At 38.4% G+C, this 17,831-nt stretch overlaps 1 protein-coding gene across 1 annotated transcript in view; it reads right to left on the bottom strand.

Annotated features, from left to right (window-relative positions):
• The window catches only part of U4-U6-60K (U4-U6 small nuclear riboprotein factor 60K), a 40,111-nt gene that overhangs the window by 795 nt on the left and 21,485 nt on the right, over positions 1–17,831 (bottom strand). Inside the window, exons 8-9 of the mRNA XM_083143341.1 lie at positions 15,723–15,830; positions 12,753–12,921 (exon numbers count right to left, since the gene is read on the bottom strand). Coding sequence (XP_082999467.1) covers positions 12,753–12,921; positions 15,723–15,830 — 277 coding nt within the window. The remainder of the gene's footprint in view (positions 1–12,752; positions 12,922–15,722; positions 15,831–17,831) is intronic.

The raw sequence follows: 17,831 nt of genomic DNA, 5'->3' as shown, positions 1-17,831 counted from the left end.
TAATAAACGTTTTGTTGCTATAAACTAGAGATGGGCCGATATGAAATTTTGGCCGGTACCGATAAAGTACCGATATATAAATTTACCGATACCGATAACCGATATTCTACCGATCCGATATAAAATTAAAAATGGTCCTTGAAGAACCTAAAAGGTTCATTGACCTCCTTAATAAATGTGTATTTCGAGGTGACTGCAGTGAAAGAGAAGTTGCATATTTAGACATTTACTTTTTTTCAAAATTAGAGCATGGAGATTATCCATAAAAATTACAACAAAATGGCAGAATTTTGCACTAATTTATCAGATATTTATTGATATATCGGATCGGTAAAATAATCGGTAATTTTACCGATATGCCTATATTGGCCGATACCGATAGAGTACTGATTAATCGGTCCCATTCCTACTATAAACGGAGTTTTAATGCACTTTCTACTGTTCTTTTAGGTTATATCAGTTAATCCGGACTTTCGTTAAACCGGTCAACTTATCCCCCTCCATTAGGCCTGATTAACAAAGTTTTACTGTAGTTTGCATGGGCGATGCTAGATAAGAGTACGGAATTGAGAGCTTCTTCACTCAAACAGGCAAAATGAGCGGTATACGCTCAAAGCCAAGTACATGTATAACCGTAATTGTTGTGTGGTAGCAAGCCATCAAATAAGGATTGTGAGGTGAAAAATGCAGTGAAAATGTGACTTAAGTAAACAGTCATTATCTCCATTTAGAGTGATATACGAAAATAAAACAGATAATGTGAGCTGAAACTGCCAGGTTGGATATTTTACATATACGGTGTCCCAAAATAGTGTCAACTATTTGTATTGTTGCATCCATCCCCCATCAACATGTCAAACTGGAAAATCTGGTCCTCTCATCTGCGAAATTGCTCTCCAGGTTAGTGGGGACTTTGCATATCCCTGTTCAGCACAGGGAACCTAATGCATGTGTATAAAAGTCATGAAATTTTGTAAAAAACTAGTGCTAAGCTGATACCACTTTCACCCTATACTCATACCGATGCTTGAAAATAGTACAGGGTGGCTACAAACAAGTAGAAATGAAATTCCCTGACTTTTCCAGGTTTTCCAGGACAAAATTTACATTTTTCCCTGACAATGACAAACTAAACTAAATCGATGTTTTTGCAAATGGAAATAATAAACTCACACAGATCCACGTATGGTTTTGTTAAGTGCCAATATTATCTTCTATGAAATTGACTTAATTTCTCTATTCTCTATGATTTGAATTGAAACTGCAAAATAGTGAACTTGGAAAATTATTACAATTCACAAGCTAGGGAAGGATTACGGAATTTTGTCATACACAGTAAGTTTAAAATAAAATACTTGATTATTTTTAAAGTTACGACTAAATGAGATAAGAGTGAAGAGTGAATGATTAAGAAATACAATTTGTAATTTATCAGTCTCCTTATACGTTCTCGGTATTATATGTTGATATTTCCACTGAGGTTTGGAACCCTCTGCTTGCAAGAACCATGAGTGCGGACTCATTTTTCAATGCATAAAGCTACTTCTCTCTTCTCTGTAAAGCAAACAACTTAACTTTTGCATATAAGTGAAACAATTGAATCGAACAAAATAAAGTGTCATATTTCCTTACATTATCAATGGGATTTCTGCTTCAGTACAGTATATCCAAGTGAAGTACCGTGAAACTGACAACGTGCAGTTATACCATTAATGCTGACGAAAAGGGTATGTAGGTATTAGAAATTTAATGCAAGGAATTTATAGAATTGCATTGTATAGGTACCTGATTTATCTAACCACACATTAAAACAGGAACACTCTAATAATAAAAGCTTCTGAAAGTTCATATACGAGGGGCATCCTGAAAGAAGCTCCAATGGTGCCTGTACACAGCACTAGTGGTCGAAGAGCGACACACACACATGCAGGCAGGATGAAGTGAGTGGCATATAGCTGTAATCTGGTACAGTTGCAATGCAGCCGTTTTAGGACAGTTCTAGGTTAAAGATTGCAGCTCTCATACAGTCTCCCACCGACTGCGATGTAGCCTACATTGCACGCTCAAAATTTGGCAGACGTCGTGAGTGATAGTATGGTCAGATTGGTGCAGACAATTCATGGAAGGCCAATCAAATGTGCACAACCCCATACAGCTGAGTACACACGGGCCCATTGCATCACTTCAGGTGAGAGATCTTGGACCAATCCCTGTACAGCCCTGGCCTTGAATCTACCAACTTTATTTATTTATTTATTTATTTATTTATTTTCAATAATGAACTCAACAGGCTGGCGCCCAGTTAGAGAGTTCAGAGATACAGGTTTTTATACATGCTTCAGTGACTGTTATTTGATATTGTTTTCATTACACAGTTTTTAAATTGTATATATGGCATAGAGAACAAATCAATATTTTTGTTACGCTTTTCCAAGGCATTGTAGAGAATACTCATTCTCCAGATAGGGGATTTCTTGACAATGTTTGTTCGCGCTCTATTCACAAAAAAGGTTTGATGATTGGGTCGCGTCTTATTGTTAGGAACGCGTAATTTAAATTGTGAGATCCAAAGAGGAGAGCGAAGTTTTCCATTATATATTTTCCAGAGCAGCAGCAGGTCGCGCACTGTCCTTCGATCGTCAAGCCTGTGCATTCGGAGCTCCTCTATTAGATTAGTGTACGAATCAAATTTGGGATAAGTACCTTCAAGTTTATACTTCATATAACGTAACATCTTTGATTGTACTCGCTCTATTTTTGTAGTCTGTACTATACTGTCAGTGTTCCATACAACAGACCCGAATTCAAGTTTTGAACGCACTAATGAGTAATATAATACCTTAAGTGTTTGGGTGTCTCGAAAGTCTCTGCCCATTCTAATAATGAACCCGATAAGTTTGTAAGCGTTGCCTATTACTTTGTTAATATGGTGAGTGAAAGTTAGCTTAGAGTCAAAATATATTCCTAGGTCCTTTGCTGTTTCAGATTTTTTTAGATTGGTATTATTAAGTTTATATTGAAAATTTAAGATCGTTTTTTGTTTAGAGTAAGTAACAGAATAGCATTTTGCTGCATTAAGAGAAAGACCGTTGCACAAGCACCACGCACTCAACCTATTTATGTCTTGTTGTAGACAGACACAGTCTTCAATATTTTTTATTCTTTGAAAGAATTTCAGGTCGTCTGCAAATAACAGTTTTCTAGAATTAATCAAATGCTCTGGTAAATCGTTGATTAATAGAAGAAAGAGAAGAGGTCCTATGTTCGACCCTTGAGGTACTCCGGAACGTACTAGAAATTCGCTGGATGTGTGGCCTTTATACGAAATATATTGTTTTCTATTCATTAAATATGACGCCATAAGTTTCCTGAGGGGAAGGGAAAAGTTGAAAGTGCCCAATTTACTTAGTAGTACATCATGATTTACAGTGTCAAAGGCTTTGGAAAAATCAGTGTATATTACATCCACCTGCCCCCCATCATCTAGCACCGTGCTTATATAATGCAGTTTCTCGCCAAGGTTTGTTTCTATTGAGCAGTTGGGCAGAAAGCCATGCTGGTATTCAGAAAAAGCTTCTCTGACATGGTTATATATGTGGCAATATAAGATTTGCTCAAATATTTTAGCAGGGGCAGATAAAAGAGCTATAGGACGATGGTTTTGTATGTTTCTGTTCTCCGAGGATTTCGGTACTGGACATACAGCAGTAACTTTCCACCGTTCGGGAAACTGCATAGAAGATAATATCGCATTGAAGATAATAAAGAGTGGAATTTTTAAAATGTCTACACATCCTTTGAAGATGTAGGGTGGGATTTTGTCTGGCCCCGCCGACTTCTTTGGCTTTAATTTTTTTACAGCTGCTTCAATTTCAGACATACTGATCATCTGAATGTTGAGTGAATCTAGCGTTTTGCACTCTGTGTGCCCTGCCATGATCTCAAGGTTATACTTTGCCGTATTGTTTGCGTACACAGTTTGAAAGTATTTCGCAAATTCATCAACGACGGTATTCAGGTTTAATATGGGTTCATTGTTTGAAGAAACTGGAAACTGTTTGTTTTGCCTGTTGCGATTTATGTACGACCAGAAAAGTGACGGGTCACTTTGAATATTGCTTTCGATGTCGAACAAGTAATTATTATGGGCGGCTGATATTTCTTTTTTGATTGCTTTTCTGAGTTCTTTAAATTTGTTGGCATGGTGAACTGGGTTACCTACGTTTTGCTTCCATTTTTGGTGGTGGTGAGCCTTTGCTTTTATTTTTTTAATTATATTGGCGGTAAACCAGCATGGATATTTAGGAGGTGTTAGGCGTCTTAAGGGGATGCACGCGTCAAATGCTTCGTATATTATGTTGTAAAACATATCTGTCATTTCGTTTACGTTATCACAGAGTTTTAGTGTATCCCAGTTAACGACCGATAGTTTGTTGTATAGTTTGTTAAAGTCAGCTTTTTTGAAATTGTACGAGAGGTTGTTTGGTGGATGGTTACTCTGTGTCCTTTTTCTGTGCTTTATTTCGATTACGAGACAAGGATGATGCTTATCCTCAGGCACGAGTGGCTGAGTTTCTCGTGTCAACTGCATGCCAAAAACGTTACTTAGCACAAGATCGAGAGTTTTGCCGTTACTATTTTGAATGTTATTTATGCTGCGTAATTGAAAAAAGCACATTTGATTGTATAATTCGCGACATACAGGAGTGGCGTTAACGAGGTTGTATTCGTTGCTTGTTATGCAAGGGATATTGAAATCCCCTATGAGGAGAATGTTATGTGCGGGTCTACAATGCCTTTCAAGAAAATTATAAAATAAGTTGTAAGACATGTCATTACAGCATGGAGTAAAGTAAACAATACAGATGTATAAGGTAGGCAGTCCATGAATTACAATTTTCACAAGCAATGAGTCGACGTTAGGGTCGTCGTTAAATTTGCCTACGAGCGTCGCTGCGTATTTGTTATGAATTGCCAGAAGAGCACCCCCGCCCAGATTTTTCCCAGAGTCAGTCGGGTTCCTGTCAGATCGGAACACGTTATAGCGATCATCAAAAAGTTCCGTGCTTAGATGGTTTTCATTAAGCCAAGTCTCTGTAATTGCTACGATGCTGTAATTGTTAGATAATATGTTCTGAGAGAACACTTGCATTTTGGTACGCAACCCGCGAACATTTTGGTACACTATGCTAAATATTTTAGTCTGAGAACTTACGTGTTTATGTTTGTGGGAGTTGCCCCCGGGCTGACATTCTTCCTCCGTTGCTGTCACTGCTACCACGTCACTTGGGGGAGGGGTGGGATTTGGGAGGGGGTGGGGATTTCCAACTTGCTTCCGAGACTCGGCCTTCGTCTTCATCCCTCCATAGAAACTGCACGCACCTTCCGAAACTCATGGCCTGGGGGTTTTGGACGTCCACGTTCTATCAGATGCAGTTCCAGACGCTGGCGATTGTCCACTGTGTGAAGGGGTGGGGGGAGTCCTGCTGTTTCCGCCGAGGTCGACGACTTCCTTCTTTCCTGGAGACGATCGGGGTCCTTTGTCTGAAGTTGTTGCCAAATTTACTTCTGCGTTTCTGGAACTTGCTGGAACTGGTTTTGACGAGCCGTTGTTAGGGGATTTCAGTTCTTCCAAAGTAAATGGTTTTCCATTTATGAGTAGCTTGTTATATTGCAATTTAGCATGTTGACCGCGAGCCTTTGCTTCTATAAGGTACGGCTTGAGTTCTGAACGTACCATCCGCGTTCGGCGCGTGTAGTCTTCTTGGATATAGACTGGTGTATTCTTGGCTCTATAACTGTTCGATAAAATTTCCTCCCTCCTTTTATAAAATGCCAATTTTACAATTATTGGCCGGGTCCGTCCGTTTGGCCTGCCGAGACGATGCGCTCTGTCAATGTCGAAATCATCAGTATCGATTCCCATTTCCGTTGATAAAAACTCCCTTACCAAGTCTTCTGTTCTGGCCCATGTCTCCTCACGTTCCTCCCTTATGTTGTAGAAAACGAGGTTATTTCTTCTTGATTGACTTTCCAATCTATCTATAGCGTCCTCGTTCATTAGCACTTGTTTCTTAAGCCTGTCATTTTCTTGTCTCGTGTCATTCAGTTCCTTTGTGAGTTTGGATATTTCACCCTTCAACATGGCCGTGTCTTTGGTCACTGAGTTAAGTTTTTCGTCCATGGAGTCAAGTTTTGCCATGACGTCCTCGATGGTGCAGGGACCAGGATTCTCTTCCAAGCCACTCAACACTAATAGCACCAGAGTAATCATGGCCACAAAAAGCAAACGCACTTCTTTAGCGGGGAGCTGCCCTGTCGCTTGCCCCGATTGGGGCCTCCACCTCCCGCTCCACGCGCCTATAGCCAGGCGCCACTGCACAACACTGTTTCCCATTCCGTTACACTTCACTGCACTCAGGAGCTGCGCGAAAACACGTCCGTTCAACTCAGACACTAAGTTGTTTAACTGAAGAGGTTCTGGCAGGGCAAGGATTTGACAGCTACACTGCGGTAGAGATAGTTCCAGTCTTTGCTGTCAGACACATATACCATGGGCATACAAAATTTAGTGCTATGCTACGACAAATGCCAGAACAATGGTGGGTGATTATGCCGAAAATTAGGATAGGACTCACTGTTACTAATGCAATAAATTATTGGGTTGGTGCGAATGAAATGTCCGCTTTGACGTCTGGTGGGAAACTCACCTCAACAACACAACACAGGGATTGACTGAGGTCACAGGTCTAACGTCATAAACTCTGTATACGTTCAGCAAACAGGCTGGAGCACCCAGACAGTCAGGAGGCAGTGTATTGTTGAACAGGGTCGTCTGAAAGTGCACCATGGAGAACACACAATTGCGAGTGATTTGTCTTTAAGAATTCAAACTGGAAGATTCTGCTCAGCAAGGCACCAAAAATACTAACAGTGCATTTTGGCCAGGAATGGTAAATGAACGCACCATTCGCTGCTGGTTTGTCAAATTTTGTTCCGGTGACACAGCATTGCAAAGTGAACCCCGTGGCCATCGACCAACATCATGTTCGGATGAACTCCTCAGGAACGCCGTGGAAGCGGACCCTCGGAAAAGTGTTCGTGCCATTGCAGACGACTTAGGCATACACCATACCACTGTCGTTCGGTGGCTCCGTGCGATCGGTAAAGTGAAAAAGTTGGACTCATGGGTACCACATGATTTGACACCGGCCAACAAGACTTGCCGTCTGGAGGTGTGCAGTTCTCTGAGTGTAAGGAATAACCGGGATGGTTTCCTGCATCGGATTGTCACTTCAGATGAAAAATGGATCTGCCATGACAATCGTAAACGATCAGGACAATGGTTGGATCGTGATCAACGTCCAGGGTGGTCTCCGAAACCACCTCTCCACCCACGGAAGGTGCTGTTGCTGGTATCGTGGTCTATGGTGGGTGTGATCCATCTTGTCTTTCTCAGGCGAGGTGAAACCATCAATGGAGATCGTTACAGTCCTGAACTCCATGAAATTCACCGAAAACTTCTCCGGAAGCATCCAGCAATGGTCCACAGACATAGTGTCCTCATGTTGCACGACAATGCTTGCTCACATGTCGCGCAAAGGGTGGAGCAGGCTCTCCATGAGTTGCAATATGAAACCCTTCCTCATCCAGCATATTCTCCAGACCTCTCTCCCACTGACTACCATCTCTTCCGGCATCTCGATCACTTCCTGACAGGAAAGACCTTCGCTGTTGATCGGGCGATGCAACATGCCGTTGAGGAGTTCTTTGCGTCGCAGACTCCAGACTTCTTTCGCCATGGAATCCAATTGTTGGCTGAGCGATGACAAAAGTGCGTGGCTGCAGACGGTGACTATTTTGATTAACCAGGTATTGTAGTTTTGATTTTTTTGGCCTTTGGCAATGACGCACCTGGGCCGGACATTTCATTCGCACCAACCCAATACAACTGATATTCTTGTTTTATTTATGCCTAATCGGTAGGGACCTTGATATTTTCTTATTTTTTTAAAAATTGGTGTATTTTCTTATTTTTTTTATTTTTTACTATACGGTGTTATTTTTCCCAAAATTCACATTTTCATTTTAGCGCACTTTCTGGCAAATATCTGAAATTATACCTTCATGGTGTTTTTAAAATAGTGTTTCAAATTGTAAGTCACATGGCTTACGCCTCTTCGTGAGAGTTTGATATCTTGGAAGTTATTTTCCATACCCCTTTTTTAATTTTAAGGTAAGCATTTTAGATAATGGAATTTTCCCTGTATATACTGAAGGGTGCATAATGACCATAAGTGGCGATGCACCCAAAAAATTAAAACCAATCATTCTCACGTGACAGGTACCGATATATTATGGCACCAAAAATTGGCATTATCTTTTTTGACTTGTTAGTGTTATGTTTCCCAAAATTCGCGATTTTGTTTTAGAAAATTTATCTGCCAAATATACCAAAACGTAATACTCCATTGTGCTTTTAAACTATTATTTTAAATTGTAGGTCAAATGGTCTACGGATTTTGGTGACAGTTTGATATGTTGGAACAGATTTTTGAGGAAGTAAAGTGTTCCCCTGCACTTTTCCATGAAGGTGTATAGTAGGGGTGTGGAGTTAGGGCCCCACACGTTCTTGATCACAGCTAAAGGTAGGGGTGATGTGGCATTTTATGCCAAATTCGCATTATTTCGATATTTCAAACGGGCGAAAAATGTGTCCAGTCAGCACTGCACATTCCTAAACATAACTTCGCAGCAATTACCATTTTTCACGGTTTTGGCGTTTGCGAAAAATCAATGTCCCTACTAATTGGAAATTACTTTCTGGCCACCCGTCGTATAAATCAGTAGATGGAAAGTTAAAATTTAGCAGAGCTGGCAGAGAAAAGTCAATTCTTGAAGAAAGTGATTTGCTTTTATGATTGAATGATTCGAGTAAATATGATATTAAAATATTGACGTGTTTATTATTAGTATTTTATTTTATAATATTGGACATTAACAATACTCAGTGAGAGATTAATGGCCATCTCTTATGAGTTTAAACAGACAGGACAGATAGTAGTGTTAATCTCATTGCAATACTAGTGTTGCAGTAAATTTGCAAAATTTTTATAACATTCACCAATGCAGATTTATGTTTCACTTTTTCGTGATAGTATTCAATATATATCCCATTTGGTTGGATTCTTCTTGATATCTAAGAATAGTGCAATGTCACTGTAACATATGTTAACTTGTGCGAAACCAGTAATACGTCAGGATGATGAAAGAAAACCTTCGTAAACACTGCTACATTAAATAAGGTGAAGTGTAAGTAGAGTAATAGAATTTCAGCAGCATATTTGCAGTCTAAAGCTCTTCTTGTTTATGCATTCGATTTTTATTGGATGTTGCAGTCCATGCAATTTCTGTCGCATGTAGTAGTGAGATACTTTGTCGGGTGGCAATATTCAACAAATTCAACTTGTATGGCACCCAAGAACATGAAAAATATTACGTTCTCTTAAGAAATGTCCATTCTTTGAAACAAAAATACTAAAATTCGCACCTTGTTCCCAAATAGCGGGAGAAGAGGGGGCAAACTCCAGATTTTTATGGTTTTTTCATTGATATTCGGGGGTCGCGCCCCCAAACCCCCCTTTCTCGGTTCGGCGTTCTGAATTGTACACGGTTGCATGCTCTGATGTTTTAGCTGCAAAACAAAACTTATCCGAAGTAGATTGCTCCCATAGTGCCAGAGTAATAACAATTTACCTCCAAAAATGCAAATTACCTATTTTTCGTAAAAAAAATATCACATTTTGGCTTATTATTCAACTTGTATGGCACCCAAGAACATGAAAAATGTTACGTTCTCTTGAGAAATATCCATTCTTTGAATAGAATACTAAAGTTCGCCGCTTCTACCCAAAATAGTGGGAGAAGAAGGGGCAAACTCCAGATTTTTGTTTTTTTCATTGAAATTCGGGGGTTGCGCCCCCCAAACCCCCTTTCTCGGTTCGGCGTTCTGAATTATACACGGTTGCATGCTCTGATGTTTTAGCTGCAAAACAAAACTTATCCGAAGTAGATTGCTCGCATAGTGCCAGAGTACTAACAATTTACCTCCAAAAATGCAAATTACCTATTTTTCGTAAAAAAATATCACATTTTGGCTTATTATTCAACTTGTATGGCACCCAAGAACATGAAAAATGTTACGTTCTCTTGAGAAATATCCATTCTTTGAAAAGAACACTAAATTTCGTGGCTTCTCCCCAAAATAGTGGGAGAAGAAGGGGCAAAATCCAGATTTTTTTCCCATTGAAATTCGGGGGTCACGCCCCCCAAACCCCCTTTCCTCGGTTCGGCGTTCTGAATTGTACACGGTTGCATGCTCTGATGTTTTAGCTGCAAAACAAAACTTATCTGAAGTAGATTGCTCCCATAGTGCCCGAGTTATAACAATTTTCCTCAAAAAATGCAAAGTACCTATTTTCGTAAATAATTTTTTAAAAATCACATTTTGGCTTATTATTCAACTTGTATGGCACCCAAGAACATGAAACATGTTTCATTCTCTTGAGAAATGTACGTTCTTTGAAAAGAATACTAAAGTTTACACCTTCTTCCCAAAATAGCAGGAGAAGAGGGGGCAAACTGCAGATTTTTATGTTTTTTCCATTGAAATTCGGGGGTCGTGCCCAAGCTCCCTTCCTTGGTCTGGCGTTCTGAATTGTACATGGTTACATGCACTGATGTTTTAGCTGAAAAACAAAAGTTATCCAAAGTAGATTGCTCCCATAGTGCCCGAGTTATAACAATTTTCCTCTAAAGAGTGTTCGAATTTGAGGTGTCAAAAAAAAAAAGTCAATGAAGAGGAAATTCCCTGACATTTACCTGACTTTTTTTGACACCTCAAATTCCCTGACTTTTCCCGGTTTTCCAGGTTTTCCAGGTCTGTCGCCACCCTGTAGTAACACCAAAAAGCTCTTCAAAATATTAATATGAGTGGGTAAGTATTGCACTCCAAGCGTAATCATCAATTTACCAGAGTTTTGCTGTACATCAGAAAATTAAAATACCATATCTGGTATGTAATCACAAAATATGGCACATTATTGCCACCAAACAAATGAAAACTTCAAATTTTGTTTAATTTCCAGAAACCACAAATTTCCTCAAAAGTGTTCCATGGTATTTTTACACACCTTGCAAAAGAGCAAAATACCAGAATAGTATTGGGATATAATCCCAATTGATACTTTCCAATATTGATACAAATACATCGGCATGAGCTCAACCCTAGAAAAAAAAAAACAAGCTGGACAAGTATGGGAATATTACATTTGTTTCTGGTGTAGAATGTGTCTACTTCAAATGCTCCTGCTTCTATCCCTCTTCTTACACAGTGCATGTAGCGGTGGACATTTGAAAAATGTTGTCAAATGCTGCTCTTGTCTCTACTAAAATGGTCTGTGCTGTTTAAACTTGCTGGAAATCCAGAGATGTGTATAAAGGGGAGGGATGAAGGCTAAGCAAAAAGTGTCTCAGTAATGATCATCATTCTACTTGTGCACACAATCAAATAAGGCAAAGGTCCCCTTGCCTATAGCACCATGTCATGAAGGCACATTTAGGGGATGTGGGGGTAGGGCTCCACACATTCTCTATCTCGGCATTTGGAAGCTGATGTGATCAGCACCATGTTCCACCCACCTCTACCCCCCTTGCTCCCAGGTACCCATTGATTTGAGGCTGGGTGAGCCCCAGAGCAACTTTATGTGGGGACAAGGCCAGAAAAATTCAGACCCTGGGAATCGAATCTGGGTCTCCCACATGGCAGTCAGATGCCCTACCGACTAGACCACCATACCTCCCAAATAAATAAATAAACAAACAAATTTAAAGTGCAGAGGGAGTGGGCTGAATGCTAATGAAATATCAACAAAATGATCATTATAGCAGATAAAAGAGGATGAGGGAAAGAAAGGCATTAAGAACAAGGAATAACAAAAAAGAAGGAAATAAATAGAAGGGAGGGAGGGAGGGAGGGAGGGGAGAGAGAGAGAGAGAGAGACAGAGAGAGAGAGAGAGAGAGAGAGAGAGAGAGACAGAGAGAGAGAGAGAGAGAGAGGTGATTCTCTTTCTCTTGTTTCTTTCCTTCATCCACTCTATGCATTATATCTTTCGCTAGAAAGTTCATACATATATTCATACCTCTTGATAGGAACATGGAAAGTAAATAAAAGGCAAATACAACAGCAAAAATTATTTACAAATAACTTAACAATATAGTTGTAAAAAAACAACAACAATTGTTTCCATTATACTCATGTAGGCTAATTGGGACTGGACCTACAGTTTAAACTAGGATGTGAACCATGTGAATTCTCAGTGCAATGTTCCTGCATTGGGAATCGAATCCAGGTCTCCTTGTAAAAAAGATGGCAGTATTACCACTATATCATCAGGAAAGCCTGTCATACTATCGACAAGTGGAGCCCTACCAAATTAACTAAAAAACAATCATATATCTACCATGCACATCATGGATATCTAAAGAAACCTGTAATCTTAGGCATGTGCCACATACTCAGATGATTCCTGATAGTAATGCACCACAAACCTCAGGGCCACAATCTCTGAAAGCTGCAAACTATTACATTTCCTGTGTTACACTCAAAGGGAATTCTGTATGCAGAGGGAGGAATAAAACATTAGCAATAAGAAACATTCTATAGAGTATATAATTACAAAAATCAACTCACCTTTGCTGTATTGTCGTAAGAGGCCGTAACCAAGAAGTGACCGCATTCCTGCTGGTATTTAACTTGAGACAGAAGATTGGTGTGGGATGGAATGGTGTAAATGCATTGTCGACGTCTGAGGTCCCAGATTTTGCATGTATTATCTTCACTGCCAGTAGCGATGTGGAAGCTTAAAAATATACATTATTATTACTTGATGCATCATGAAAAAAATGTCATTTTTTAAAAGCAAAATATTCTGAAAATTTACAGCTGTCAAACAATATGCATACAATACTGTGAACTTTGAGTGTTACGCCTTGTAAAACACTATGACAGGAAAAGAAATGCTGAAATGTAGTATAAATAAAAATATATAAATAACTTACATGAGTGAGTAGAAATGTTTCAGAACGACGTTTCGGAAGTCTGTACGTACTACTTCCTTCATCAGGTAATAAAATAATGTTTGGCACCACGTTGTCAAATCGTAAGTTGAGGATTCAGGTTGAGGATAGAAAACGTAAAAAACTTACGGTGACAGCATAAAAACTCCGATGGAAGTCTTCACTGGTTAAAAATTCCCTATGTTAAAAACAAAAACCACAACTAAAACAAATAAAAATCGAAAACCTATTACAGTCCCTTAGCGACTTCCGTCAGTGTTGGGTAGAACACATGGACTGTGAGCGCTCCTATCCTGCGGAAGTCGCTAAGGGATTGTAATTTGTTTGTTTTAGTTGTGTTTTTTTTTAACAGGGAATTTTTAACCAGTGAAGACTTCCATTGGAGTTTTTATGCTGTCACCGTAAGTTTTTTGTTTTCTATCCTCAACCTGAATCCTCAACTTACGATTTGACAGCATGGTGCTATGTTTGGCACCTAAAGTTTTTTATTTTATTACCTGATGAAGGAAGTAGTACAGACTTCCGAAACGTCGTTCTGAAAAATTTGTACTCACGTAAGTTATTTATATATTTTTATTTGAATTGATAGTGAGTAAAACGCACCATTGTAATATGTATGTACTATAAAGCAAACGCATGGCAAAACATAAATACAAGAAAAGTATCAGTATATAAGACATGTCATACAGATAAAAATATATTGTAGCCCTTGATATGCTTGAAAATAGGTCTTTTTATGCTTACATGCACATCCGTGATATTGTTTAGTTGATAAATTATGTGTAAGACATTTACATACAGCGGGACCCCAATTTTACGTTCTCACATTTTACATTTTCACGCATTACATATTCAATTTTGATGGTCCCGACATAGCAAATTGTTTTGAAATTGTCGTCGATTTCACATTTTCCTGTTAAATTTCATCAGCATTGTCCCCTGTAAAATCGAGGTTCCACTGTAAATATCAATACGTTCAGGAGCATTATTAGGTGAAATTTAGGAATATTTTTCGCAACAAACTCAGCGATAAGATGGTAACTAATGATGATAGCGAGAATTGAGAAAACTGAATCTTGCGATGTGGGAAAACAAGTAGAACACAATCAAAAGCTACGGTAAGGCACATTTTCAGGATGTAGGGGTTGGGCCCCACATATTCTCAACCTCGGCCATTTTGGAGGTGATGTGATCAGCACCATGGCCTGGCCACCTTTATTCCCTCTCCCCAAGGACCCATTGATTTGAGGCTGGGTGAGCCCGAGCCATTTTATGCGGGGACAAGGCTCGAAAAATTCCGACCTCAGATCACCCACCCCAGGAATCGAACCTGGGTCTCCCACGTGGCACTGAAGACACCCTACCGACTAGACAACTGCAGTGTACATATTATATACTAGCTGATTGCCTGGCGTTGCCCGGGTTTTTATTTATCCCAATCTTCTATTAGACAGGAAAATAATGAATTCTAACTATAGTGTAAAATGAACTTGGAGTTGAACGGCATTGACAGTGTCACTATTTATCTTAGCGACCCCATAAACTATGGATTCCACACTAACATCGGTCGTTTTACATGTCACACCCACCCGGATGCCAGGGGTGTCTTGGAGTTGAACAGTATTGGGAGCGTTACCCTCAAAGTATTTCTTTCCAGATTGTAAGTGATATGTGTACCAAGTTTGGTTGAAATCGCTCCAGGCATTCAAGAGTTATGCCGGAACAAACATACACACACATACATCCATTTTTCTATATATAAAAGATAGATAGATAAAACCTTGACTAGATAAATAGCTATGATTAACTGTGCAATGGTGCACAGGTTCCATTTTGTTATACCATTGTCATGGTTGCCTTAATAGTCTCGGAAAAATGTATCTGAAATTTCGAAGAAGGGTTGCCAAAAGACGATACATGAGAGTTTGATAGTAGAGACTTGTGTAGCACAGATAATCAAAATTTTATGTGCAAGCAGCGTGATACAGAATCATTGTGATTCCATTGTTTGAGCATATCAACTCAGATAAAAATGAAGTTCAATCTCATAACACAGAAAAGAAAAATGGATCCTGATGCTTTTTTGCACTTGATATGCAATGTAATATGAATTTAATAACCAAATATGTTTCTTATCACTGTAGTTTGCTACCAACCTATCCAGAAGGCCATCCTATCCCAGGTTTCAAGATTTGCCAACAGACTATGAATTTATTCAGACAAAATGCTTAATTTTTTTTGTTTATTAGAATTAGTTGGTTAGGTTATATTTTTATAAACTATTTAAATTAGTGATAAGAATATGAATGGTTAATTAACTTTCTTCATTAAGGGCTTTGTTTTGAAAAAGATGCTTATTTACACATTTACTTTACAAAACTAGGAAATATGTTTACATCCATAAAATGAATAATGAAATGACAATTATACACTAAATTAGTAGTTATTTATGGATAAATTGGATCTGTAAATTTATCAGTAATGTTCATGTCAGGTGATGCTCGAAGAACACCAATTATTCTGTCTTATTTTAAAAGAGAAAACATGATTTTTTCAAGTAGGTTATGTTATGAATTTCACTCACCCATCTGGAGAGAAATCTATTCCAAATATTGATTTCAAATGTCCTTCCATGAACATGACACACCTTCCAGTACGCAAATCCCACACTCGGCCAAACGCATCAAGTCCTCTGGGGAGAGAAAGAAAGAAAGCAATTAAAATTAATAGTAAACAGTAAAATGCGAACCTTTGATTAAAGTTTAAAAGACATAAAAATCCCAATATGAAACAACATGTGACACAATGGATTGAAATTGGGTCTTTAGCATTTCATACTTATGCCCTACCTCTAAGTTACTAAGCCAACCTCTGGCTTCACCATAATTTTCATGCAATTTTTAGTAAGTTAAAAGTATATTTTTTTTTCCTAAAGTAAGTGCATCCTGATTGAAACTTTTTGTTACGTAATATCACTGAATCATGGGTCATTCCACACTATTTCAACCAATACTGAGTTAACCTGAGAAACAATGAAATCATTATTCATTGGATTAATTTAGTTGTACAACATGCAAACTATGTCGATTGGAATTTTAATAGTGGCAACATATTTGTAAGTCCTGCACCATGGCCATGTGGTATAAGGCTTTGGGCTTCGTCTATGGAATGTACGCAGGTTCAAGTCTCCTGAAGGAAAGTTTAATGTTTCTATTGAGATTTTGATCTGTGTAAGGAACTGGTGGTCCCCACCAATGTGAGATAAATTGGGGAGCTACGAATGAGTAGAGTACCCTGATCATAGAAAACCTACAATGACTGGGGGTTTGTTGTGCTGACCACACATCACCCCATAACTGGTTGGATGATAAACATAAAAGGTTTGTTCCGCTTACACCCCATTTCCGGGGTGAATGACCAGAACTTCTGTACAACTTGCAGCTGCATAGTAATGAGTAGGGCCCGAGACTTTATGTTATAACATATATTTTATTTGGCATCAGATCGGTTACTGGGGTGAGATCTTTACATATCTGATGAAAATCAGTCGAAATAGACAAACTTGATTAGGCATATTTTGACATATTTTACCAATTTCTGGAGGCAACTTACCAGTACTGAAAACAAGGAAAAAAAATAAAATGAAACCTTTCTTGATCTAAATTTGCAGGCCAAACGCCGACCCACTTTTCTGTATTTTAAGTATTTTTGTTATGTGTGTGTTCATGCTGTACGTGCATTTTTTACGTTTCTTACAGCATATATGTGTATTTTTGTGTTTTGTCTTTTTGTGTTGTTTTTTCTTCTTTCTTTTTTGTTTTTTTCTCTTTTTGTGTTTTTTCTTTGGTATTTTGATGTTTTATATTTCGCAAACTGTTAGATATTTCAACTAAATTTGTAAAATGTAAAGTAGAGATGGTTAAGTGTAAGAAAAGGCTTGTGCCTTAACTTCGCCATCCAAAAGAAGAAGTAAATAAATAAATAAATTTCAGGTTTTTACAACATATTTCTTCAATTTTATCGTAACAAGACATATTTCTGTATAATTTCGTAATTGTCTTGCATATAATCGGTTATTTTATAATTTATTTATTTTTATTTTATAATTTGTACCTTTAGCACAATGGAGAGTTCATATTATAGATGGCAGGATAAGGAAATTACGAATGAAGAAATTAAAGCAGATAGTACAGAACAAAAATACCCCCTTTTTTATAGTGAGCTGCCAATTATGCTTTACTTTCCACAAAGGTGTAAATCTGACATAATAGCAAATAACATTTTGGATAATTGCAGTAAACCTCACAATATATTGTCAGTATTTTCCCACTACATTATATGGTTAAAGGGATTCTGACTTCATTTAATACCCCATCCACATCGTAGTCGATCTTCCCTGGAAGATACTGACATCCCGTATAATGAGACATTCGAAAGTACTGCTGTGCATATTTTTGGCTTTACTGGGGATACTTCTGAATTTTTCTGACATATTTTTCCATTTTTATAACATAATTACATACATATTTTAAAGTTTTATAGGACATAAAGTCCCGGGTCCTAGTAATGAGAAGAATGCGGACTCTCGTTGCCTACTGGTCTAATCGTGATGTTTCTAAATTGGAGCAGGGCTAGTTTCACATTGGAACAATTCTGGCACCTATGCTACTTCAGAAATTGCACAGTACAAATA

The sequence above is a fragment of the Lepisma saccharinum genome, chromosome 21, assembly GCF_977018435.1.
Source record: "Lepisma saccharinum chromosome 21, izLepSacc3.1, whole genome shotgun sequence".
Classification (NCBI taxonomy): domain Eukaryota; kingdom Metazoa; phylum Arthropoda; class Insecta; order Zygentoma; family Lepismatidae; genus Lepisma; species Lepisma saccharinum.
This window is presented reverse-complemented; position numbering and strand designations above follow the sequence as displayed.